Raw genomic sequence first — 27241 nt, forward strand, 5'->3', positions numbered from 1 at the left:
TACATTGGCTCCCACTAATTTCTGAGCACAATGTTGGTGCTGACCTTTAAAGCCCTAAACAGCCTCAGCCCAGTATACCTGAAGGAGCGTTTCCACCCACATCGTTCAGCCCAGACACTGAGGTCCAGCTCCGAGGGCCTTCTGGTGGTTCCCTCACTACAAAAAGTGAAGCTACAGGGAACCAGGCAGAGGGCCTTCTGGGTGGTGGCACCCACCCTGTGGAACGCCCTCCCATCAGACGTCAAGGAAATAAACAACTACCTGACTTTTAAAAGACATCTGAGGACAGCCCTATTTATGTTTTATCATGTTTTTAATATTCTGCTGGCAGCCGCCCAGAGTGGCTGGGGAAACCCAGCCAGATGGGTGGTGTATAAATAAATTATTATTATTATTATTATTATTATTATTATTATTATTATTATTATTATTAGCAAAGCTGAATTTTGGAAGATTAGGGACAGGCAAAAGGAAAGTACACAGCACACAAACTACAGAATTTGCCTCTCACAAAAGGCAGTTATGGCCACCAAGATTAGGCAAATCCACAAAGGATAAGGCTATCAGTGATTACTAAGGATGATGGTTGTATTCTGCTGTCTGTGTTTCTGAGCACCAGTTGCTGGAACCTGCAGGAGGGGAGAGTCTACTTGCACTCAGACCCATATGCTTCCCACTGGCATGCTGCACTAGATGAGCTTTGGCTTGATCCAGCAGGCTTTGGTTGGGTCCTCAACCATAGCTAGCCAGTCACTGACCACATTCCTGCACAGTTTTGACTAATAATAATAATAATAATAATAATTTTTATTTATACCCCGCCCTCCCCAGCCAAGGCCAGGCTCAGGGCGGCCAACAAGCAATAATAAAAACAAGTTGAATGATTACAACTTAAAAACAACATTAAAATACAACATTAAAATATTGAAACATTAAAATATTAAAATGTAGCCTCATCTCAGGAGGAGAAAGGAAAAGAAAAAAGAAAGAGGGGGAGGGAATCAAATTGGCTTCAAACCAAAGGCCAGGAGGAACAACTCTGTCTTACAGGCCCTGCGGAAAGAAATCAGATCCTGCAGGGCCCTGGTCTCATGAGGCAGAGCGTTCCACCAAGCAGGAGCCAGTGTTGAAAAGGCCCTGTCTCTGGTTGAAGCTAATCTAACTTCCTTAGGGCCCGGGACCACTAGGGTGTTGCTATTTATCCTCTGTGGGGCATACCGGGAGAGGCAGTCCCATAGGTCCTAGGGTCCTAGACCGTGAAGGGCTTTAAAGGTCAAAAGCAGCACCTTAAATCTGACCCTGTACTTCACTGGGAGCCAGTGCAGCTTGAAAAGCACTGGGTGAATATGCTTCCATGGCAGAGACTCCGTGAGGAGCCATGTGACTAGAGATGGTGGCCAGGTTGATGAAAAGTGAGCTCCATCATAAACGCAAACTCACACAGAAACCAATCTGCTGCCTGACATGTGAGAGCTTGTGAACAGTCTTCAATCTTTTGGCAACCTTTTTGCCCCAAATTTCTTGTTAACCGTTCTCAAGCTCAGAGCTCTGCTTGGCCCACTGCCATCCTTTTTGTATATTGAAACAGTATCTGCCCTTCAATGGCATTACACAGCAAGCTTACAGGAAACCTAAAAAGAGAAAAATGCAGATTACTTCCACTCTTGTCAGAAATCAGCAGCGTGCATTGACAAAAGCAGAAAGGAGAGGAATAAACAAAATATTGCCGGCATTCAGAAAACATGTAAAGACTTCCGGGGGGAAACCCCCCAAAACTGCAGGCTTTAGAGCAATAGTTTTATGCATTTTCTACACTGTGTGTTTTTAACTTCTGTTTGCTGTATGGCATAATGTTGTTTTAAATTGCTCTTATGTATTATTCGCCTTATTTTGACTCGTCCTGTGCTGCCTTTGGGGAGGAAGGGTGGATTATAAATTTGAAGTAATGAATCAGTAAGCAAAGAATTGTTTATAGGGGAAGTACGGTAATTGCTTCTGTTGCTAGAAAATGAAATAAAATATAATCTTGTGTAGCTGCGTCTGGAGAACTCAGGCAAATAAAACATATTAAAGACTAAGTGTTCATCTCTGAGCAGGGGGGATGGGGTTGGTATGTTGTTTTGTTGTTGTTGTTGTTATTATTATTATTAAACATTTATTAGTCACTTTTGCCACGGACAACTCAAAGTGAGTTACAATATTTTAAGCAAAAGATCCCCAAACTTTCATACATTAAAACCAGAAAAGAGAAAAAATAAAACAAGCTACATTAAAACATCCCACCACCACAAAAAAAGCCATAAGTATTCAAAAGCCTGGTTAAAAAGGAATGTTTTTGCCTGCTGACTAAAGATATGTAATGATGGTACCAGGCAAACTTCCTCACAGAGAACATTCTACAACCAGGGAGCCATCACTAAAAAGTCATTTTCTCATGTCACAACCATCAGGGCCTCCACACGTTAGGCAGCCCCATAAAAAAGGCTAACCTGGCGAAAAGTAAACGTTGCTTGTTTAAATCTTATGTGCGTGGGGAAGTTGATTTGCATTAGAGTTGAAATCAATTGCAAGGTTGTTGAGCTAGAGATCAACATTTTAGACTCAACTGGCTAAATCTGGACAGTAGAGCCAAGCTCAGAGTGAATATACCCGCCACAGGCTGAGCCTACGTTGCTCAAGTGGACTAAGAATTGACATGAACCAATTCACGCGGGTATATATGTTCCTTTGCTGCATATCTGCAGTTCCTAGATTTGGAGTTGAGGGATTAAAATGTTAACCCCTTAAGACTGAAACTAGCCTCTGTTGTCTGCATCTTACCTTATCTTCTGGTTAGCATATTGTCATTGAATGTTCGCAAACATTCCAAACGTTGGTAGTGAAGAGTCAGTAATGTGGTGAAGACAGGGGAATCCTTCATAATTTGGAGATGGAAGGGCCAATAAGCTGCTAAGGAAACAAGGGAGCAGAAAGGAGACTTTTGATGACCCATGCAAATATCACATAGCACTGTGTGTATTCATGTGAAGCAGACAGCTGAATTTTGCTCAAGGTGCAAAATAACGAGCTGAATTTGATTAAATAATTGTGCACCCCTTAATATTCTTTCTCTGTATAACAATGGCTCTGCTGCAGGCATTATTTATTGTGCAAGTGGACACAAGGAACTTATGCACATATGAAAAACACTTAAAAATTAGGATGAGGGAATGCATAGCACACACAATTTTTCGGACTATGGTTAAGGCTTTGTTCTCCTTATTTGTGATATCTGGAAACAAAGCTCATTTAATTTTGTTTGATTCATTTTGGCCTGTTTTACCCTTCCCCCCTAAACGTACCTCATCAATTTTATTTTTGAACTAATTTGTTAGTTTGTAATTCAACTGAAAAAACACACACACTCCATTGTGCCTGTGACTTCTTTCTTAGCACTCTGATTTCATTGCTGCTGCCAGCAAAACCCTCAGTCTCTTTGCCATGGGAAATTTAAATATATTTAGTGTGTGCAAGCAATACTCTCTCTGTCTCTCTCTCCTCCTCTCTCCCTCATTCATTGGAGACAGTAAACAAGTACTGTCATAGCATCTACAAGCCTAGCAACTTAAACAGCGGGGCTTACTAAAATATATAATGCAATAATAGAGTTGTGTGTGTGCCTTTGTGTGTTTTAAATGGTTCATTAAAGCTCTCATGCCCACAGCAGGGTGAAACACACTCCAACACACCCCACTATCAAAGTCATTATTAAAAACATTGATTTTCAGAAGTTAACTACTGTAATACATTTTTAAGAATATGCCATTTTGCAGCTGCTCCACAGGAAGCGACTTCTTCTCTTTTTTTTTAAGCTATTCTTCAGCATTTTAAGCTGTCAGTCCAGACAGCTCAAGCAGGCATCAGACAGCACAGAGAGGCAACAAAAACCTGTTTGTGATGTAGGGTTTGTTAACTGCAGTGGGAGATGTTGTGCTCCTCTTCTGTTTCCCCACCACCACCCCGCTCAACACAACTCCCTCCTAAAACACCTGTCATTTGACTAGTGTGGAATAATTGGCTCAGCAAAATCAAACTAGGTTATGGGCGACCATTTGGAAAGAACACAGGGGGGCTATTATCTTTTAGTTCTTAGCTCTTAATGTCAGGATTCCACTTTCAGAAGAACCCAAGAGGGCTTCTCTGCAGCACTTTGGCATGCCACGAAAAGGAAAATATGAAAATGGCACTGCCTCCAGCATGGATTCACTTGGATCCATTGGGTTTCCGTTCCAACCCTCCTGGTATGCCTTTTGTGGATGTTAATTTCACTAGAATGCTTTGGGAGCCCGGTCAAAACATCAGCTGCCACCTCTATGCTTGCCACCTTCTTTAGACAGGTTTCCAGTGATTTTTAAGGACTACTCAATGGACAGAAATTCAACATGTGAGATTTTCTAGCATAGAAAAGTAGCAGTGTGGAGGGTTTCACTTGTAGCTCTTTTGTGTCTCATGCAAATATTGAGTAATAATAATTATAATTTCTCCTTTGATGCTTGTGGTGCATATCAACCCTAAACATACATAGATTTACAGGTTGGGTTGGGCTGATGGTATCTATCTAGTGTCAGTTTCTGGCTGTGGTGATCTACCGAAGCCCAGATAGGTACAAACTAGGCTTACTATCCACAGAATAGACGAGAGTTCAAGTGAGATCAAAAACTGCAAGGCCAAGGCCTCCAGAAATGCTTCACTACCAGCAAGAGAAACTAGCAGAGTTGACCCAGAAGACCTTTGGCTGAGTGGTATACAATCTACTTTGCCCAAGATCAATTCTCATCATCTCCAGGTAGAATTTGGAAAGAATCTTGCCTGAACTCCTGGAGACACATGACAGTGCTTAGGTCAGGGGTTGGCAACCTAAGGCCTATGGGCTGGTAGCGGCCCATGGGGCTCATCTATCTGGCCCATGCTGACCCCTGCCGCCCGCTCTTACTGGTGCGGCATGGGGACCAACTTCTGGGTTGATGGTGCCAGTGCGCATGCGCACGGGTGCTCCTCCGACCCGGATGTACACCGGAAATAGTGTGTGTGCATGCATGCAGGATGGAGAAGCGCCCATGTGCATGTGCACATGCTATTTCCAGTGAACATCCGGGTCAGAGGAGCGCTGGAAATAGTGTGTGCACACACCACAGGCGCTCCTCTGACCCAGAAGAGTGTGCATGCGTTCACGCTCCGGCCCATCTTCCGACGGATATAGAGTGGACCAGCCCATCATCTGGTAAACTTGCTGACCCCTGGCTTAGGCAGATGAACCAAGTGTCTGACTCTGTGTAAGGTAGCTTCCCATGTTCCTAAAGTCAAAGCAGCCAAATGGAATATGGGGATGGGGGCTAATCAGAGCCTGTGAAATTCCTGAAGCCCCCTGATGAGGAGAATTGTTCTCTTGTTGTCCAGTCTGCTTTACCTGACTGAGGGTAATATTAATCTTATTGCCCAGTAAATTCCACTGAATTTCCTTGAATGTACAGGCGGCAGCCATTTTGTGTGTGTCCAAGTGATGTGAGATCAACGGCACACAGGTCCTTTTGGACCCAGAAGAGGTTAGAATGAGAGCAGAACAAGGGCAGAATGGGGCACAATGGTGAGGAAGCGGCTTATTTGCACTCTGCCAATGCTTGCGGGGGCCAGGAACAAAACCCCTGTGCGAAATCGTCACTGTCTGTATTCCCTTGTAAACAGGATTGCCGATAAAACACAGAATTGTAGAACTGAGAGAGCCATCTATTCCAACCCCCTGCAATGCAGCAGTCACACCTAAAGAATCCCTGTGTAAAAACTTCCAATGAGGCAGAAAGAGTTGTTTCCGTGGCTGAACAGCTCTTACCATCAGAAAGCTTTGTTTTCTTAATGTTTAGTTGGAATTCTACTTCTTGTCATTTGAATCCATTGGTTCATGTCCTACCATCCGGAGCAGCAGAAACCAAGCTTGGGACAGCCCTCCAGATATTTGGAGATGGTCTAAATATCATTCCTTAGTCTCCTCTTTTCCAGGCAAACGTACCAACTCCCTCAACTGTTCCTCATAAGGCTTGGTTTCTAGATCCTTTATCATCTTGGTTGTCCTCCTCTGCACATGTTCTACCTTGTCAATATCCTTCTTAAACTGTGCACCACAGTACTCCAAGTGGCATTTGACTAAGGCAGAACATTGTTGCTATTACTTCCCTTGATCTGGACATTATACTTCTCTTAATGCAGCCTAGAATTGCATTTTTTGTTGTTGTTGTTGTTGCTGCTGCTTCATGCTTTTGACTAAAATGTCAATAAAGGGTCAGTAAAGGATGGGAAGTGACTGAGAGGGAAGCAGAGTGTTAGGCTAATGGACCAACTCTGATTCTGAATGATGATAGTAAATAGTCCCAGAATGCAAGAGGTGTTAAGGGCTCACCACATTTCAGGCATATGGATCATGCAGCGGGGGGGGGGGGGTGTTTAGTTTAATTATGCCCCATTATATTTCTGATGGAAGGGCAGTTGACCATTGGGCCATGATAATCCTTTTTGTTAGTTAGTTTGCTTGTTTCCTTTGCATTTAACATAAAGGGGGGAAAACATTTTGTACACAGGTACATAGACACGTGATGCGGGTGGCGCTGTGGGTTAAACCACAGAGCCTAGGACTTGTCGATCAGAAGGTTGGCGGTTCGAATCCCTGCGATGGGGTGAGCTCCCATTGTTCGGTCCCTGCTCCTGCCACCTAGCAGTTCGAAAGCACGTCAAAGTGCAAGTAGATAAATAGGTACCACTCCGGCGGGAAGGTAAACGGCATTTCCGTGCGCTGCTCTGGTTCACCAGAAGCGGCTTAGTCATGCTGGCCACATGACCCGGAAGCTGTACGCCGGCTCCCTCGGCCAAGAAAGCGAGATGAGCGCCGCAACCCCAGAGTCGGTCACGACTGGACCTAATGGTCTGGGGTCCCTTTACCTTTACATAGACACTTGCCAATTTGAAAAGCAATTCACGTTTAAATTTTGTGTGTGTGGTGGGGAGCTTGAATCTTTATAAGAAGATTGCTAAAACACATAGTTGGCTATTTGCAAAGGTTCGACTTGTGAAAGAATTGCAAGTGACCAACATGGGTCACGTGGTCATTGCTATTGGCCTGCCGTCTGTTGTTAGATTTGTGTTCAAGCACTACCAGCTCGTGAATAATGGATGGTTTCTTTCATATTGATCAGAAACCTGATGCCATTAAACAACCAAGCAAGTACTGTGGTTATTAAGCATTATAGATCCATACACTGGAATAAAAGCATTCCAAGGAAACTAACTTACTAACTAAATACTTGGCTCCTCAGCCAGACAAAGAAAGCAAAAGTCCTGATTTGCAGTATCCTTAACCTTCATGCTTCAGGCATTTGGATCAGACAGACGCTGCAGTTCACGAGGATGGAAAGTGAAGATTTCGTGCAAACCATGGTTTACTTTAGCATTACTTGAGTGAGACATGAAGAATCTCCTGATCATACTTCCCTCCCTTGTGTGTGACAATCTTCCTGATTTCTTGTCATTGCAGTAAACCATAGTTTGGCATGGAGGGTTTGATCCTGGTTCCAGGCAAGTGCAAACCATAGTTTAGCCTACAAAAAAGGAGGGGCCATAGCACAATGATACAGTCCATGCTTTGCAGGCAGAAAGTTGCAGGCAGAAAGACAACCGCCTAAGATCTGGGGAACTGCCGCCAGTCAGAATACACAATTTTTTGTGAGATAGGGGGAAAATGTTTGGCCTGCATAGAACAGTTTTGTGTGTTCCTTTTTTTTGGGGGGGGGGGTGGGAATCATCATGGGCCAGGGTAGAGGAGTACAATCCTGAGGCTCCTTGCGGCTTATTCATATAACACCAAAGTGTGTTTTACTCTAATATCTGATACAGCCCTGTGTGCTTTGAAATAGCATATTACATTTTGATAACAGCCCAAGGGTTGCATTCAATTAAGACCTACTCAAATTATTGGGCTTTAGCTAGTCATGTACATTCATTTAAATGGGCCTACTCTGAGCAAGACTAACAATGGCCAGAACCGCTGGTATGAGACTCTAGTCACAGCAATTATCTTTCAGTTAGCACATGTAATCTTTGCTTTAATGCCTTTTTTCATCAGTGCTGTTTGTGGCCCAGTCCTATTTATTATATTAACATGATACCTCATTAAAAAAAATCATACGCATTCTTGGTACACTCACAATCAAGCCGATCCATCCTGGGCCAACCCAGGGAGCTCAGATCTGGTCATGAATTAGTTTGGAGGTGGGCTTAAAACACACACATACAGTGGTACCTCTGGTTGTGAACAAGGACTGCCCTTGAAGCTGACCCAGAAACTCCAGCGGGTGCAGAATGCCGCAGCGAGGGTCCTCACGGGGTCTCTGCCATGGGAGCATATTCACCCAGTGCTTTTCCAGCTGCATTGGCTCCCAGTGATGTACAGGGTCAGATTTAAGGTGCTGGTTTTGACCTTTAAAGCCCTTAACGGCCTAGGACCCTTGTACCTACGGACCGCCTCTCCCAGTATGCCCCACGGAGAGCCTCAAGGTCCACAAATAGTAACACCCTAGTGGTCCTGGGCCCTAAGGAAGTTAGATTAGCCTCAACCAGAGCCAGGGCCTTTTCAACACTGGCTCCTGCTTGGTGGAACGCTCTGTCTCATGAGACCAGGGCCCTGCAGGATCTGATTTCTTTCCGCAGGGCCTGTAAGACAGAGTTGTTCCGCCTGGCCTTTGGCTTGGAGCCAATTTGATTCCCTCCCCCTCTTTCTTTTTTCTTTTCCTTTCTCCTCCTGCGATGAGGTTTCAATATTTCAATGTTGTATTTTAATTTTGTTTTTAAGTTGTAATCATTCAACTTGTTTTTATTATTGCTTGTTAGCTACCCTGAGCCCGGCCTTGGCTAGCGAGGGCGGGGTATATATAAAAAATATTATTATTATTATTTTGCGCTTCTGCACATGCACGAGCGGCAAAACCCAGAAGTAACCCTCTCTGGTACTTCCGGGTGGCCACGGGACGTAACCTGAAAGAACGTAACATGAAGCAGACGTAACGTGAGGTATGACTGTACTCGCAATTCAATGCAACACTAGGATGGGAGGAAAGAAGGAGACTTTGTGTTTCCTTCCCCGCCTACTGACTAAGAGCAAGGTGGTAAATTCCACAGTTTTTGCATAGAGGCATTTTCCCTGCGGGATGCAGTTTCAGGGATGGCACACCAGGCAAGTTCATGCCTTCTCCTGGGAAGACGTAAACAGAAATCATGTAGGTCTTGACCTTCTTGCGTGCCTCTCCTGATGCTCTGTCCCCAGACAGCCCTGGGATATCCCACCTGACTGGCAGTGATCCACAGCTTCCTCCACCCAATTCAGCCCATCACCAGATCCCCCAAATTGGTCCCTTTAATTCAAGATTCACCCAAATTCAGTGCACAACCCTGCTTTTCTTTTTGCCACTCCTTTAATCTTCAAAAATGAGTTTATTTTCCTGGAGTCACCCTTGCAACACATCAAACTAAGGCACGTTTTGGTTCCTTCTCTCTCTCGAGAACTGTATTTTGTAATTCCCATCTCCCATAGCACCGTACAAAAGAGAGAGCCCAGAATGTCCTGGGGGGAATTCGCAAGAGTTACACTAGGATAAACATGGCAGGAGTTTGTAGTGTAGTGATATTTGCAGATGTTCTCTGATGGGATGCATAAAGTGATTGTTAATGGTGGGGCTACTGTAGCTCAGTTAGTCAAGCATGAGACTCTTAATCTCAGGGTTGTGGGTTCAAGCTTCCCATTGGCCGAAAGATTCAGACCCTCCAAGAATCCCTGTTTTCCGGGGGTATCCGTCCTGGTTTCTGATTTGATCCCGGAATGTCCCACTTTTCCTTAGGATGTCCCTATTTTCAATGGAGAAATGTTGGAAGGTGTGGAGTCATCTGACCCCCGAGCCATCTGAAGGCAATCACGTATACGGAATATACAGTGGTACCTCGGGTTACATACGCTTCAGGTTACATACACTTCAGGTTACAGACTCTGCTAACCCAGAAATAGTACTATTTGCTTCAGGATGAGAACAGAAATCGTGCAGCGGCAGCAGCAGGAGGCCTCATTAGCTAAAGTGGTGCTTTAGGTTAAGAACAGTTTCAGGTTAAGAACGGACCGCTGGAACGAATTAAGTACTTAATCCGAGGTACCACTGTATTTTAGACTAAAATCCCTGGTAAAGGACAAGGATCCTGAGATCACGTTAAGGGTAGCCAAATTCTGTGCGATTGCCATAAAACTTAAAATAAAAACAAAATATTATTTTTAATCTTTGTTGGAAGCCACGCAGAGTGGCTGGGGAAACCCAGCCTGATGGGCGGGGTACAAATAAATTATTATTATTATTATTATTATTATTATTATTATTATTATTATTATTATTATTATTATTATTACAAGCTGTGCTATCATAACGATTAAGGGCTTCAATGATAATTTTAGGTTATATGTTAGTGACTAAGTTTTAATTTAGGGACGCGGGTGGCGCTGTGGGTAAAACCTCAGTGCCTAGGGCTTACCGATCGCTTGGTCGGCGGTTCGAATCCCCATGGCGGGGTGAGCTCCCGTCTTTCGGTCCCAGCTCCTGCCCACCTAGCAGTTCGAAAGCATCCTTAAGTGGAAGTAGATAAATAGGTACCACTTTACAGCGGGAAGGTAAACGGCGTTTCCGTGTGCTGTGCTGGTGCCGGCTCGCCAGAGCAGCTTCGTCATGCTGGCCACGTGACCCGGAAGTGTCTTCAGACAGCGCTGGCCCCCGGCCTCTTAAGTGAGATGGGTGCACAACCCTAGAGTCGGACACGACTGGCCTGTACGGGCAGGGGTACCTTTACCTTTTACTAAGTTTTAATTTACATATTTTTTAACTCTTGCTATATCTGCATTGTCCCTGTTATACCTAATTGCAACTTCAAATGTATCCTTATCATGTTTTATGACTTCCTTGATATTGTATGAGGGCTTAGTGTTTAGTGTTTTATTATGTTTTATATATGTTGGAAGACTGGGGCAGCCCAGTAAGATGTGTGGGGTATAAATCATAAAATTATCATTATGTGATGGCACGTCCCTTTTTTTCATCAGAGAAACGTTGGAGGGTATGAGGATTCCTGCATTGCAGGGGGTTGGTCTAGATGACCCTCGGGTCCCTTTCAACTCTATAATTCTATGTTTCTGTAATACTACTAAACAGACTCTACGGCTGGAGTGTTGTTTGGGATTTTTTGTTGGGTGGGGGTTGTTGCTGTTGTGTGGGTGTTTTGTATCTTTATTTTAGATCTTGCGATATGTATGGAAACTATTTGGTGTGATTGTGTATTTTTTATGTTTTCATTATTGCTTATGACTACTTTTGTTAGGTTTGTAATTAGGTATTTTTTATGTTGTAAGCCACCTTGAGCATGACTTTAATTGTGGGGGTGGGCACTACACAAAGAAAATTAGGTATTGATGTACGTATGCATGTAAAAATAAGTATTTTGGGGTTACAGTCTCTCCATTACTCCATGTGCTTTCTACAGCTACCTTAATTGTAACCGTAGCAAAAACTGGACCATTTATAGAGTCCCTCTTATCACAATCACAACTGACACCGCCCCCGTATTTGTGGGCAAATTTAGAAGAATTGAGACATTTTATGTTCTTTGCTTGTTTTTGCATTATACTATGAATGGGAAGGGGCAGCTTGTTTGTTTGTTTGTTTGTTTGTTAAAAAAATGAAGCATTAATATATTTGTTATCTGCATTAGCCACAACTGTCACTTCTGGAAAGAAGTGTTTTTTAAAATAATAATAATAATAATAATAATAATAATAATAATAATAATAATAATAATAATAATAATTGATAATTGGTGTAATTGCATACCCTGGAGCATTCTGGAGGGTGAATGTAGAAAATAGTCACACTGGTATGGTACAGAAACACCAAAAATGCTATTTTATTGCTGCTAGTAGAAACTGCTACATAAAGTTAGATGAGTTCATGGGGTGCAGAACCTCACATGCTGTGCTGAGATGGCACATTTTGTTTTAATTAGTTGCAGAAGTATTATCATAATTAAGGACTGCCTCTGCCAGCATGAACCCAGCTGACTCTGCAATCATCATCTGAGGTCCTTCTTTGCATGCCTCCTCTGTGGAAGGACTGGAGGGTGACAACACAAGAAGGGGCCTTTTTTGCAGTGGCTCCCTCTTGTGGAATGCTCTCCCCAGGGAGGCTCGCCTGGCGCCATCGTTACATATCTTTAGGCACTGGGCAAAAATGTTCCTCTGTAACCAGGCCTTCAGCTGATTAAAAAATCTGTTTTGTGGCCTTTAAAATGTGATTGTGACAAGGGGTTATTGGTTTGTTTGTTTTTGCTATTACTACTGTTGTTATTTTGTGTTTTTATACTGTAAACTACCCTGTGATCATCAGGTGAAAAGTGGTATACACATTTTAATAATAGTAACTACTATTATCATTTAGCTGATCATCACCGTATGGTACCAGGGCAGATTGCAACATATAAGATCACAATTATTTTTATTATTTTTAAATACAACTCCACCCATAACCCCCAAATCAATAATCAATACATTATAGGGAGGAGGGTATTCATATAAATTATTCCACTTTCTAAGGCATAGAGGAGAAATCTGATTATGTTTGCATTTTAATGCACACCCATGTAATTCGCTCTTCCCCAAACACTGCAAGGACCAAAACACAGTCATCTTTTCAAAATGGGCACTTCTCTGAATTTTGCAGTGCAGTTCTTTAGCAACATAATGTGTACAAATATGCATGTACAGAGATGCATATATTAGTGAAAATGATATTTCACAGTGCATTATCACAGGAAATTTGTTCTGCAATGAAACGTTTAAAATAGGCAAATTTTCATCCAAACATGCAGGAGGAGAAATTTTCTGATGAATTTTCATGATAACTTTAATACTAATACTACTACTACTAATAATAATACAGTGATAAAGGGATGCAGGTGGCGCTGTGGGTTAAACCACAGAGCCTAAGACTTGCCGATCAGAGGGTCGGCGGTTCGAATCCCCGCAACGGGGTGAGCTCCCGTTGCTCGGTCCCTGCTCCTGCCAACCTAGCAGTTCGAAAGCACGTCAAAGTGCAAATAGATAAATAGATACCGCTCCGGCGGGAAGGTAAACGGTGTTTTTGTGTGCTGCTCTGGTTTCACCAGAAACAGCTTAGTCATGCTGGCCACCTGACCCAGAAGCTATACGCCGGCTCTCTCGGCCAATAAAGCGAGATGAGCGCCGCAACCCCAGAGTCGGTCATGACTAGACCTAATGGTCAGGGGTCCCTTTACCTTTACCTTTAATACAGTGGCACCTCAGGTTAAGTACTTAATCATTCCAGAGGTCCGTTCTTAACCTGAAACTGTTCTTAACCTGAGACACCACTTTAGCTAATGGGGCCTCCCACTGCCGCCGTGCCGCCGGAGCATGATTTCTCTACTCATCCTGAAGCAAAGTTCTTAACCCAAGGTAATATTTCTGGGTTAGCAGAGTCTGAAACCTGAAGCTTCTGTAACCTGAGGTACCACTGCAATAAAACTGATGTTACGAATGAGAAAAAATGATAAACTGAGAGAAACAAAAAGAGAGAGAGATTTATCCATTCCTAGATAGGACACCCTTTGATGGGAGTTGGACTAGATGACCCTTGGGTTCCCTTCTAACTCTGCAATTCTATGAGTCTATGATTCTCAAGCAGAGAGGGATGGCTGGAGGAACTGATGAGGAGGCTGCTTCCACTTGAGGCAGTTGTCCAACTCTGCCTAATGGTAGGGCTAGCCTTGGGCAAGGGATAATATTTCTGTCCCAAGAAGTGTCTATGCGTAACTGTCCTTCCTTCCATTTATTTATATCACTCCCTCCTACCCTTCTGCACTCTGGCCACCGCCCCTCCTCTCACTCGAAAAGAGATTACATTTATGGATTAGTGTAAAACCATCTATTGATTCTCGGATGGAAAGGCTGGCGGTAAAGGTCATTGTTACATTTCTACACACAAGTTGCTAAATGTCATGTAAATCACCAGACAGTGTGCAGCAGAAGTCAAATAATATTTAGAATGCATTTGTTACAGGCAGTTTTATCCAGGCTAACACCATTCTCAAAGGCTTCCTTTGCAGTAGGGATGTGCGCAGATCCCCCGAGAAATGGTATAGATCTTATCCAAGATTTCATCAAAGCTTTGTTGGCTTCTCTCATACGAATACACATAGCCAAGCCTATGCTGTTTATTCAGATTGGCACCATTGCCTTAGTTCCAGGCTTCAGGGACTTAGCTTCCTCCCCACCCCTCCCTTTGGCAGTAGATAAGCAGAACAAAGTGAAAGGAGTCTCTTACCAGTTAGAGATTTTAATGATCACAGCAAGAGAACAAAGATTCATTCCTCAGAATGAAGGTGCTCCCAATTAAGGGTTTCCCCCTAGTCACCCACATCACTACCGCATCTTGCAACCTGATCTCTCAACCACTGTGCTTTCTATGCTGCCAACTTATCTGCTCTCCTAGAACTTAGGCTGATTAGATGGATGCTTTCCAGCAACATTGAGTTTGTTAACTCTCTCTCTCTCCCAGTTCTTCTTCTCACTGTTCACCTCCCAGTTCTTCCCAACATCTGTCTTCTGAACTATGTCCCTCTTCAAACCGCTCTTTCAAATCTATACTGTTCCCCTACTCCTGAGAAGATTCAGGATCCTGATTAGGAGCAGGGGGAGGGGGAGGCTCCCACCCTTGCTTCTCAATGCCACCCTCCTCCGCACGGTCCCTGACACTTAGGATCTGAAGCCAGAGGTCTTTCCTTCACCTGCTGCCACCATCAAGAGGTGCCAGGGACACTGAATCTGGGACCACAAATGTACAAAACATGGGCTCTTTCACTTAGGCTATGGTTCAATTATATGGACACATCTTTTTAACCGATTCCTAAGTGCCCAAGTGGCAAAGGAGTAGCTTAACATGCTCCAGAGAATCACAGGCAGAGAGAGTGTCCCTTAAGCCTCAGACTGGTCACTAAAGGAACAGGATTCTCAATTACATGGGCCCTTGGCCTATTCCAGCAGGATTCTTGCATTCTTAAATAAATTGAGATTCGTCCTGACCATTCTTCAGATTTTGCCGCTAGAGTCTGCTAGCCCTGTTACGCTGCGTAGAGTAGAAACAGCCATTTCTTGATTTGTTTCATAAAATCTGCGTATAAACAGCTTGGTTGGCCTTTTCTCTTAAAATCTGAATTTCTCAATGCATTTTAAAATACAAGTTGATACTCTTCTGAGTTGGGAACAGTGCTGGAACGTCTGGCAAGTGGGAAATCCAGTGGATAAATGAGAGGGCAATCCTATGGGAAGATCCAGCAGGGTGAGCAGCTTAGGATATAGCTCATTGCCGGCTCAGCTGCCTGATTTCCAGCTCAGCCAGGCTCAGCCAGCATTAAGACCCCAGCTCAGCCAAAGATACACTGGTGTAAGTTGCTCACTCTGTCTAAGCCAGGGCTCGGCTAGTTCAGCTGAAGCTGCTGAACCAAGACAGGTGTAAGTTCCCCAAAAGGTGGTATTCTGGGTGTGGGACTAGAGAGGCAGGACTTGGGCCGGATCCTGAGACCATTCAGCTTAGCCATGTGACCTGCCAAGCCAGCATATATATAACACTACAGGTAACTCTCCATTTTCACAGGGGTTATGTTCCTGGGATAGCACTTACAGCTGAAATCCCATACAATCCAAACACATTGGGTTCAATTATGGGTGGGATTGCAAAGTCTTTTTTGCAGGTTTGCCGTTCCCCTTCAGCCCCTTTTTAATTAAAAATAATAATAATTGCCAAGCACATACAGCTGAATGCACACAAGTTAAATGTGTGTAAGCTATTTGTTATCTTTATTTCAAAGGCTTGTTTTCCCTCTTCCATCCAGGCTTAGGTAAAGCAGCAGCCCAGCTCTTGAACAGTGTTTGGATCTAGTATAAATTTACACCCCAGTTTAACTTACACCGCCTTGCTTTAAACCAGCTTCTTGTTCACACAATTGCTCCCTGAGACAGCCATCCCAGCTTTATGTACCTAGCAGTAATCCCTAATGAATTCAGTGGAACTTGCTTTTGCAGGTTGATTTTTGCAAGTGTATAGGGACTTACATATCTGCCCATTTTGGTTTCTCGTCTTTCCAGTCATTCCAGTCACAGGGCGGTTCACAAAATGAAATTAAAAAATAAGACCACATAATACATAACAAAACAAACAGACAAAAACAAACCAATAACCCCCCCAACAAAAACGTTTAAATGGTCATAGATTGTTTAATCGGCCCAAGGCCTGGTTACAGAGGAACATTTTCACCTGGTTCCTAAAAATATGCAACAAAGGTGCCAGGAGAGCCTCTCTGGGGAGAGCATTCCACAAGTGTGGGGCCACCACGGAAAAGGCCTGTTCTCATGTTGCAGACCTCCAGATCTCCTGTGGAGGAGACCCACAAAGAAGGGTCTCAGATGATGATCACAGAGTCTGGGTTGGTCCGTTATAATTCTCTTAAGGCTTAGTTTGTTTCATCATCATCATCATCACCAAACTTTATTACGGTTGCATACCAGCATAAGATAAAAACATGCAAATAAAACAAAATTTAGTTTATTGTTCTTAATGTATTACCTGCCAGTTCCACTCACTTGTTAGGGGGGGGAAATGTGACTGGGTGGGAAGAAGATACAAATAAAAGTATTTCATTCATAAATTTGATAAGCTAGCACAGAGCAAGGCTGAGAGACTAGAGCGGCTTATAGGGAGGTAGGCCCCATTACAATCAATGGAGGTTTACTCTCAGGTATGTGAGTACAGTGGTACCTTGGGTTAAGTACTTAATTTGTTCCGGAGGTCCATTCTTAACCTGAAACTGTTCTTAACCTGAAGCACTACTTTAGCTAATGGGGCTTCCTGCTGTTGCTGCGCCGCCAGAGCACGATTTCTGTTCTCATCCTGAAGCAAAGTTCTTAACCTGAAGCACTATTTCTGGGTTAGCGGAGTCTGTAACCTGAAGCATATGTAACCTGAAGCGTATGTAACCCGAGGTACCACTGTATAGGATTGCAGCTTTATCATATTTACATTTTTGCTAGTGTCAAAGTAATTTGTATGCTTGCATTCAGAGGAAATTTCGTTTTGTGAACTAGCAATGCACAGGCTGTGTTTTCTAGTGGAGCTGTGAAATGCATAATTTTAATGTGGATCTGGAATTTCACATCCATATTGTGCTTGACCTTTATCTTAGCTGTTCTAATTGAACATGATTGATTCTGCAGGGCTTTTAAAAAGCCATATTCTGCTGTTTTGCTTCTCATGGGAAGGTATAAGGACATTGAAGCGCTGCCTTCCAAACACTGGAAATCTTATTATGCCACTCTTATAAGAACATAAGAGCAGCCCTGCTGGATTAGGCCAAGAGCCTATCTGGTCCAACCTCATTCTCGCAGTGGTCAGCCTATAGGAATCCTGCAAGCAGGACACTTCTGATTCCCAGTAAATGGTACTCAGAAGAATACTGACTCCAGCAATGGAGGTACATACATAATAGCTGCAATGAGATTTTTTTAAGGCAATGGAGAGTGGTAGAGTCTCTAGGGGGATGATGCTGTAAAATGTCAGAAGTCCAGATATTATAGATGTTGTGAGTGCTCTAACTGCTGTTCTTCAAAGTCTCTATGGTGACCATAGGGGATGATATCTCTCTCTCCGCACCTTGAAGTGTGCTGCTTAGCAACTAGGCCCAAATGTTTTTCTCCTTTTGGGGAACAGCATCTTCTCAGCTGGGCACGTAGGCAGTCTGTGTTTCCCAGATGTTCCTGGCAGAAGTCATTTCTGACAAAAGCTCTGGAGGGATGATATTTAAAATGCCCACTACCCAGTCTTGTACATTTCCACATGTGTTTCTAGAAACCAGTGGCGTAGCGTGGGGGGTGCAGGGGAGGGCCGCCGCACCGGCTGCAACACCTGGGGGTTAGGGTTAGGGGGCACAAATCCACGGGTTAGGGGGCGCAAATTACTTGCCTTGCCCCGGGTGCTGACAACCCACGCTACGCCACTGCTAGAAACTGAAGTCTTAGGAAATGGCCATACAATGTTCTGCACTTTTACTCCAGGGCTACAAAATTTTGGCACCTGTCTTTGTACAGTCATACCTCGGGTTACAGATGCTTCAGGTTGCGTTTTTTTGGGGTTACGCACCTGCCGGGTTTCAGTGGTTGCACATGCGCAGAAGTGCTAAATCGCATGTCAAAGCTGTGGTGGTTGCTCGAGAGTAACCAGGCAGGACTCCGACCTGTCTTTTACAGGCTTTATTCTTGGTGCAAACTATTTACAGTGAAGAGCATCGTAAGCTCATGTCTGGCTCACTCGCTAGCAGAATCTGGGAGTGGTCAGTTTTTGTACCTCCCCCAGCATAAAAGTCGCGTCACCCCCAGCCTTTTCTGCCCCTACCTGCGCCAAAGACTACTGCGCAGAATGGGCGCTGGCAAGGGTGTGCTTCCCACCTCTCCGGCTTGCTCAGGCTCAGTGTTAAGGCTCTCCCTAGCATCCTCTGGCCCCTTCACTTCTTCTCCACTGGAGGTGGGGCTTCCCTCCTCCCTGGAAGAGGAACTGCTTCGAAAAGATTTTCAGAGGCTCCCTATAACACAACTGCCCTTCCATCTCTCGCCTCTGAGCTGATGGCAGTTCCCTGACATTGCGCTTTGCGGGTTGCAGTCGCGCCACTGCGGGTTGTTAACGCTGCAGGTTGCGAACGTGCATCTCGCATGGATCACGTTTGCAACCCGAGCGTCCACTGTACCCACTTATTGAACGTTAGGAAGAATTTTCTGACTGTAAGAGCTGTTCAATAGTGGAATAGACTACCTCACTCAGAAGGTGATTGACTAGCCTTAACTGGAGGCTTTTAAACAGAAGTTGGATGGGCGACTGACAGGGATTCTTTAGTTGTGATTGCAGGACTATGTGATCCTTGGGATCTCTATCAACTCTAAAGGTAAAGGTAAAGGTACCCCTGCCCGTACGGGCCAGTCTTGCCAGACTCTGGGGTTGTGCGCCCATCTCACTCAAGAGGCCAGGGGCCAGCGCTGTCCGAAGACACTTCTGGGTCACGTGGCCAGCGTGACATCGCTGCTCTGGCGAGCCAGAGCTGCACACGGAAACGCCGTTTACCTTCCCGCTAGAAAGCGGTCCCTATTTATCTACTTGCACCTGAGGGTGCTTTCGAACTGCTAGGTTGGCAGGCGCTGGGACCGAAAGAATCAATTCTACAGTTCTCTGATTCTACGTAACTGTGAATGGATTCCAGCAGATGCTGGCACTCCCCACTTGACTCAGCAGCTGAGCCGACACATAGCTGAGGAATGGGAGCCTAAAGTAGATAAGGATGCTGAGAGCATCCTTCGAAAGATAAAAGGCCAGTCTGAGAGTTTGCTTTCTGGGTCCAGGCAGGGAGGAGAACGAGGAGGGGAATTGGAGTGGCAGAAAAGAGGTGGGCTACCCAATGAATTTTGTCTGCCTGTGTGAGGGCAATGATCTTGGGAAGGAGGAAGAGTAACAGAACAGAAGGGTTCTAGAGTCTAGGACAGAAGGGTCTAGAGTTGTCATTCCTATTAGCAAGCCAGAAAGAGGGAGAAGACTGAAAAAGCATACAGCCGGGGGATTCAGAAGACCCATATGAGAGAAGGCAGGAGGAGACACAGTGTGTATAAAACAAAACAAACAGAGTGATAAAAGAGGTACTTGGAACTATTTGGGATAGGGGTGGGTTTAGGGCAGCGTGAGCGGTGCAGAGGCACTAGATGTGTAGCTGAGTACGGCATCTTCTCAAAGCCCAGTAGGCACTTGCCTGGTTTCGGGAAGAGGGCGTGAGGGCTCTGTTGATGGATCTCAACCCAAACTCTGCTACCAGCTGCTTAGTCCGTGTAGTCCAGGATGACGACTCAGGAACATAACGTGCTGAACAGTAACTTGACTTGTATTTGCTTTTATTATATGCAGAGTATAGCACAGCTTTGTACAAGTTACTATATACACAGACTCGATTCAAACTGTGTACGTTTCCGAGCACAATTCAAAGTGTTGGTGCTGACCTTTAAAGCCCTAAACGGCCTCGGTCCTGTATACCTGAAGGAGTGTCTCCACCCCCATCGTTCAGCCCGGACACTGAGATCCAGCGCCAAGGGCCTTCTGGCGGTTCCCTCATTGCGAGAAGTGAGGTTACAGGGAACCAGGCAGAGGGCCTTCTCGGTAGTGGCACCCGCCCTGTGGAACGCCCTCCATTCAGATGTGCAGGAAATAAGCAGCTATCCTATCTTTAAAAGACATCTGAAGGCAGCACTGTTCAGGGAAGTTTTTTAATATTTAATGCTGTATTGTTTTTAACACTTGATTGGGAGCTGCCCAGAGTGGCTGGGGAAACTCAGCCAGATGGGCGGAGTATAAATAATAAATTATTATTATTATAAACTCTACACACCAACCTCTGAACTCCAACACCAAATGTCTGCTTATAAGGGAAAATTTTTATCCACTCATCACCTGTTGCTAGGCTTCCCTATCTCCAAGCAGGTACTTTCTCAGGTACTCTTGCTTAACTTGGCTTCTTGCCAACTCACTAATTGTCCTCTTCAAAGCTGCAGTTTCTCACAAACCTCAACAGGCTCTGGCAGGGTCCTAGAGCCCTTCAACCTCCTTCCCAAAGCTGGACAACCACTTACTGGGCATTGAGAAGGACGCATGAAGGCTCTAGGGCCCTACCTTGTTTATCCAGCTTTAGCTGACGCTGCAAGGGCTGTGGGGAGGGTGTCAAATGTTGGCCTCTCACAGGGTGGCATATTACCAAGGTCTGCCCCTGACTGAGAGACTCCCTGACCTGGGGTACTGAGGGCTCTTGGGAAACAGGGGCTGGGATGAAGCTAACAATAACTTGTTAGAACTCCAGAATAATAGCCAAGTACCATTATTGGCAAGAAAGGAATGCAATGTTGTAAAGTACACAGATGGGCCAATTTCAGCTTCCCTAATTTTTCCATTTTTACAATCTAAAGTTCTTTTCCTGACATATTCATATCAGTTTTCTAGTTTATTGCAGGGGGTGGGGCTCATGAAAATTGGCCAGCATCATAGTGCCAATTTCTCCCTATATAAACACTTTTGCAAAGCAATTTGCCCTAAGGTATGTATAGTGTGGCCAGTTTTCTTTTTAAAAAATGCAGTAGGAAAATGAATGTCTGCACTGGAGAATGAACACTTGTAAGGCTGGCTGATTAAATCTTTATCCAATACTGCCTTTCAGTTTTATCAAAATAATCTTCAGTCGGTCTTTGATGTTGGAAAGAATTAAGTAGACTGATTTGCATCCTGTTAATTTCTCTCCACTTCTGCTGGGCTGGCTTCACTCTCGCTTGATATCAGTCCTATTGGCTTCCCAATGGCATTGCTTCATAGCTAGCAAGGTTGCCATTAAGTCCTAGTTTCAAGGACACAGAGCCAAAGCGGTGCTTAAAATGAGGTTAACATGTAGAATCTGACCTTGGTGTGTTTCATATCAGCAAGTGGAAGGCTTGAAAAAGCGATAAAGGGTTTAGAGGAGCAAGAAATCTAATACTTTGTTAAATCAGCAAAAGAAGAAGAAAGCCCCGTGCAGAAATTTTCTAAGCAAGCAAGTTTAAAACCACACAGTTTAATTCTGGAGTGATAAGCTCAATTTCTGTCTCTCCCCCCGCAAGATTATATGGATGAACTAGCTAAAAAGAACAATTTTGGAGCAAACACTTGTCGTTGTTGTTGTTGTTGGCTTCCATCTGTATCAAGGAAACGATGGAAGAGTGCTCCTTTGCAGGTAAAGTCAAACAGTTGGAGAGTTACAGCGCTTGCTGTGACAGTGCAGACCAATGCAGAAGAGACATGTTTTATTGCACGTGGTGAAGATGAAGAAGTCCAGTTGTGCTGCTGCAAATGCATCACGGTGTTTCTTCTCTCTGCACTCCTCCCAGCAGCCATTCCTTCTCTGGTCACTGTTGGGGATACACGACCTGACTGCCTCCAGGCACTGCTGTCATCTATATGGCAGGGTTGCCAGCCTTCACGTCACATTCACAGAGTTGGTCTGCCATTAAGTGGGTGAATAACAAAGCCACTTTTATTGCATTCTAGCTAAAGGGTCGATAGGTGTTGAAGTTGTGGAGACATCCTGTCCTTCGGGTCCCCAAATTTTCAAATAGGGTTCCTTCTCAGCCTTACCTAGAGATGCCAGGGATTGTTTTTGCAGAGAAAGGATAGCATCTTTATCACTGAGCTGTGGCTCTCAGTGTGAATTAGTATATACAATGGTTGGATGGCATTGCATCCATTCTGTTTTTTCGCTGTTTTATTTTTCATTGCTTTATTTGTTGTATTTTACCTTGTCGAGTCTCTTTGAGGCTTTTTCTTTTGGATAAAAGGACTGATACGTGTAATTGATAGTACAGTGGAACCTCAGTTGTCGAACGCTTCTGAAGTTAAACACTTTGGAAGTCGAATGTCAGCAATCTGGAAGTGAATGCTTTTCAAACGCGCCTCGGGAGTTGAATGGCTTCTGAGGCGCGTTTCTCCATTTTTTTGAATGGATTTTGCCAGCTGGCAATTGCTCCTCAGTTGTCGGAACTTTTTGGAAGTCGAACGGTCCTCCGGAATGGATTACATTCAACAACCGAGGTTCTACTAACAATATACCCGCTTTATTGTTAGAGAGTTTTGTTTTTAAATGGATATGTGTACCAGTGCTCCAGAGAACTTGAGTCACAAGTCAAACAAGACATACAATAAGTAATATAGTGTGAATGACCCTTCCCAAAGCAATGGCCCTCCCCAGCCCATGCTCTCCACAAGCAAAGGACCACAGCAGTATATTCAGAGAGCAATTGTGTGCACAAGAAGCAGGCATAAAGTTACACCAGAACCAAACCCCATTCAGTAGCTGGGCTGCTGCTCTGTCAAAGCTTGGCAGATGGAAAACAAGCCTTTAAAAAAAGTGTTCTATGCCAAGTCATGTGATCAAGCTAAATGGCCTTAGGATCCAGTCTTCCCTCTCTGGTCCTGCCACACTCCTTGCCTGTTGTCACTCACAAGTGCACCGAAACACCAGTATCTTCGGAAAGCTGCTTCTAGTGGCTTTGTAGGGAATGATTTGCTGCTGTTTTTATATACTACATTTTATGAAACTATCGATTTGAATGGAGTTTTGGGAGGCACTATTTTATTTTGCTGCAGTCGGTATTCTCTGCCTTTAATATATAAGGTGCTTTGAAAGAATCCTTATTTGGAAAGGCGATATATACATGTTTTAAAATAACCCAAAATGGATGATGTGTCAGGTCACTTACCTTCTAATAGGGCTCAAGCTTCTCATAGGTATGGATTATGTGTATTGAGCAAAGGGTGAGCTTAAATGTAGATGTGCAGGGAATTTATTCAGATTACTCAGATTTTATGTTAGACAGCCATTCTTTTTTACTTGTGGGGGTTTCACCTCCCCAAGCTGCCAAAATGCCTATTTATTTTTTGTTATGCACGATAATTTGGAATAAATTATTACCACGGCATTCAAGGTATTAGCATAGCTTATAGAGAACAAAGGTAAAACATAGGTAAAACAACTCATTACAATATTTTTAATCAATTTTGAAAAATGCCCATGACCCAATCATATGCAGTCTTCCTCTGAAATCCCATTGAGGTTGTCTTAATTTGCTTCTGCTTGTCTGTATGCTTTCCCCCCAGTGCCCACAAACTCTGGGCAATGGCAGGGTAGGAAGAGATCTTACTACATCAAGCTTCTTTCAGGGTGATGCTCTACCAATGCACAAGCATTTTATATACTTCAAAATGGCTACCAAGGCTACCAAGTTATTGGGACCATTTGCATAAGGCAGAGAGAACCTATGTATACAGAACAACAAATCCACAAAGGGCTCCTGTGCTAATGGGGTGTTGAGGGTGAAATACTCTCAACATAGCTGTTGTATAAGAAATTGCAGTCTTTTATAGGGGGGTGGGAATAAGGGAGTGAAACCAGTACATACAATGGTACTTTGGTTTTCGAACATAATCCGTTCTGGAAGTCCATTCGATTTCCCAAACCTGTCCGACTTCCAAGGCGTGTTCAAAAACCAAGGCATTTACTTCTGGGTTTTTGGCGTTCAAGTTCCGAAACGTTTGATTATGGAGGCATTTGAAAACCAAGGTACCTACTGTACTTCCATCATTGCAGGATGGAGGAAAGAGGTGGAAGCTGAAATATACCTCAGTGGATGGTTGGATGATGGCCAAAGGATTGGAAGACTCAGTGAAACTTTCCTGAGATTTGACACCAAACTACAGCATCAAAACTGTAGCGAGAATGTCTGAGCTGCATACAGACTTTTAAAGTCTGGATGCAGGACACAACTTGAGGATTGGGGAGAGGGCAACATGGATATTTAACATGGATCTTCATAAGAGTGTGGCTGGTCCTGATAACATGCGGTTTTGTAAAATGTGTGCAGCTTTTATTGATTTCAAAAATGGAATTGCAGAAGTTAACATTCATTCTTGCTTGTACAGTTAAATTCATTCCGGTAACTGCTGTTCTTTGCTTGCAGGTTGTATACAAAAACAACGATGTAAGGCTGGAACTTTCTCGACTTGCCAAACAAGGAGATCCTAAGATGAAGATCCATGGTGTGGTAGCATTTAAATGTGAAAACGTTGCAACCTTGGATCCAATCACTTTTGAAACACCAGAATCTTTTATCTCTTTGCCAAAGTGGAACGCCAAGAAAACGGGCTCGATATCGTTTGATTTCCGCACCACCGAGCCAAATGGGCTGATACTTTTTAGCCACGGCAAACCGCGGCATCAGAAAGATGCTAAACACCCACAAATGGTCAAAGTTGACTTCTTTGCCATTGAGATGCTTGATGGCCACCTCTACCTGCTGCTGGACATGGGTTCTGGTACGATTAAAACAAAAGCTTTGCAAAAGAAGGTGAATGACGGTGAATGGTACCATGTTGACTTTCAAAGAGACGGACGATCTGGTAAGTTTGGGTTTACCCTTCTGTGTATTGTAGACAAAATAGCAAGGGTGTTGTGTGTTGCAATTGCTATTGCAATATAAAGACATCCTTTGAAGTCATTATGACAGGTGAAGGTGCTGCATCAAAAAACAGCACCCCTGAATCTCAGTCTCTCTCTCTCCTTAGTAATGTCTTACTGTATTCCCACATTTCCTTGTCCCTGCAGGCAGCACCTAGTGCAATGGAAGATGGCCAAGGAGACTTGGAACCAAGATTTTGTAGCAATAATAATAATAATAATAATAATAATAATAATAATAATAATAAAATTTACTTATATCCCGCCCTCCCCAGCCGAAGCTGGGCTCAGGGCGGCTAACAACAATCAAAATAATCCAACATTCTAAAAACATTCATTATAAAATTAATTAAAATCAAATTAAAATCAAATTGATGGCAACCAATTAAGCAAAATTCTGTGCAGATTGCCAGAGGAGGGGGTCAGGCTGCGCCCTGACCAAAGGCCTGGTGGAACAGCTCTGTCTTGCAGGCCCTGCGGAAAGATGTCAGGTCCCGCAGGGCCCTAGTCTCTTGTGACAGAGCATTCCACCAGATTGGAGCCGTGGCCGAGAAAGCCCTGGCTCTGGTTGAGGCCATCCTAACCTCTCTGTGGCCTGGGATCTTGGCTGAAAGGAGGAAGACAAGAGATAAAACTCCTCTTTCCAGCGACAGCCATTTGTTTGCTGTGGAGCTTTTTTCTCTCACCCGGCTTGCAATTGATTTGGCTTTGGCAATTAATCCAAAAAGCTATTAGTTAGAAGAATATGTTAGTCTGTGTTGCAATATTTCTCCTAACAACGACAGTGCGCTCCCAAGCCAAGTTTCTGCTAAGTGTAAAATGGAATGTGGTGATATATAACCATTGTGCTGCATAATAGGACTGCAATTTATGACATCACGGTGTTCTTGGGATTTATAGTGCGAAGGCCAAATTGCGTGTGATGGACAGATACAAGGTTCTGCTCCCTGGTAGAATGTTAAGGAAAAGGCTTTAATAAAGAGTGGCTGAAATAAACAAGAGAGGATGAAATAAAGAGTGAATGACTGGCAGGCAGGCAGGAGAGGTGTCTTAACCTTCCCTTCTTGATATTTTATTCCCACTTAAGATTGCCTCCCCAAATGGCTTTTCCACTCCTAGGAGAAAACACTTGGGCTCCTTGATTTACTCTTCTCTTCTTTTACTTTACTTTTTCCTGCCACTCTGTGTATCTTAGATTGTATGTCTGCAGCTAGAACCCATGTTCTTCAGTTTTTTATACAGTACCTGGAATTTTGGGGCAACAGCAGCACTAGCTTGTATATGACTAAATTATGCTCAGAGCAGACCCATTGAAATTAATGTGTTGTATTCAACACAGTAAAGGGACGCAGGTGGCACTGTGGGTTAAACCACAAAGCCTAGGGCTTGCCGATCAGAAGGTCGGCGGTTCGAATCCCCATGACAGGGTGAGCTCCCGTTGTTCGGTCCCTGCTCCTGCCAACCTAGCAGTTCAAAAGCAGGTCAAAGGTCAAGTAGATAAATAGGTACCGCTCCGGCAGGAAGGTAAACGGCGTTTCCGTGCGCTGCTCTGGTTTGCCAGAAGCGGCTTAGTCATGCTGGCCACATGACCCGGAAGCTGTCTGCGGACAAACGGCGGCTCCCTCGGCCTATAGAGTGAGATGAGCGCGCAACCCCAGAGTCGGTCACGACTGGACCTAATGGTCAGGGGTCCCTTTACCTGTACCTTTATTCAACACAGTGCTAAGGAGTGGGTGCAAGCATTTCTGCTTCCTTGCCTGACTGATCTCCTGGAGCAGACTGGGGTTTTTTGAGGCCTTGTTGTACTAGTGGGAACCTAGAATAAGGATTTTGACAGCCTTCCTCAGCATTTTGACCATACAGTGGTACCTCAGGTTAAGTACTTAATTTGTTCCGGAGGTCTGTTCTTAACCTAAAACTGTTCTTAACCTGAAGCACCACTTTAGCTAATGGGGCCTCCTGCTGCCGCCGTGCCGCCGGAGCACGATTTCTGTTCTCATCCTGAAGCAAAGTT

General features: G+C 44.1%; 1 protein-coding gene across 29 annotated transcripts in view; it reads left to right on the forward strand.

Moving 5' to 3' along the window:
- Positions 1-27241, forward strand: part of NRXN1 (neurexin 1) — a 981700-nt gene that overhangs the window by 425757 nt on the left and 528702 nt on the right. For all 29 annotated transcript variants that reach the window (XM_081903670.1, XM_081903681.1, XM_081903676.1 and 26 more), the window contains one exon: positions 24731-25169. In XM_081903670.1, the coding sequence (XP_081759796.1) occupies positions 24731-25169 (439 nt within the window). The remainder of the gene's footprint in view (positions 1-24730; positions 25170-27241) is intronic.

The sequence above is a fragment of the Podarcis melisellensis genome (assembly GCF_964234715.1).
Source record: "Podarcis melisellensis genome assembly, chromosome: 3".
Lineage (NCBI taxonomy): Eukaryota > Metazoa > Chordata > Lepidosauria > Squamata > Lacertidae > Podarcis > Podarcis melisellensis.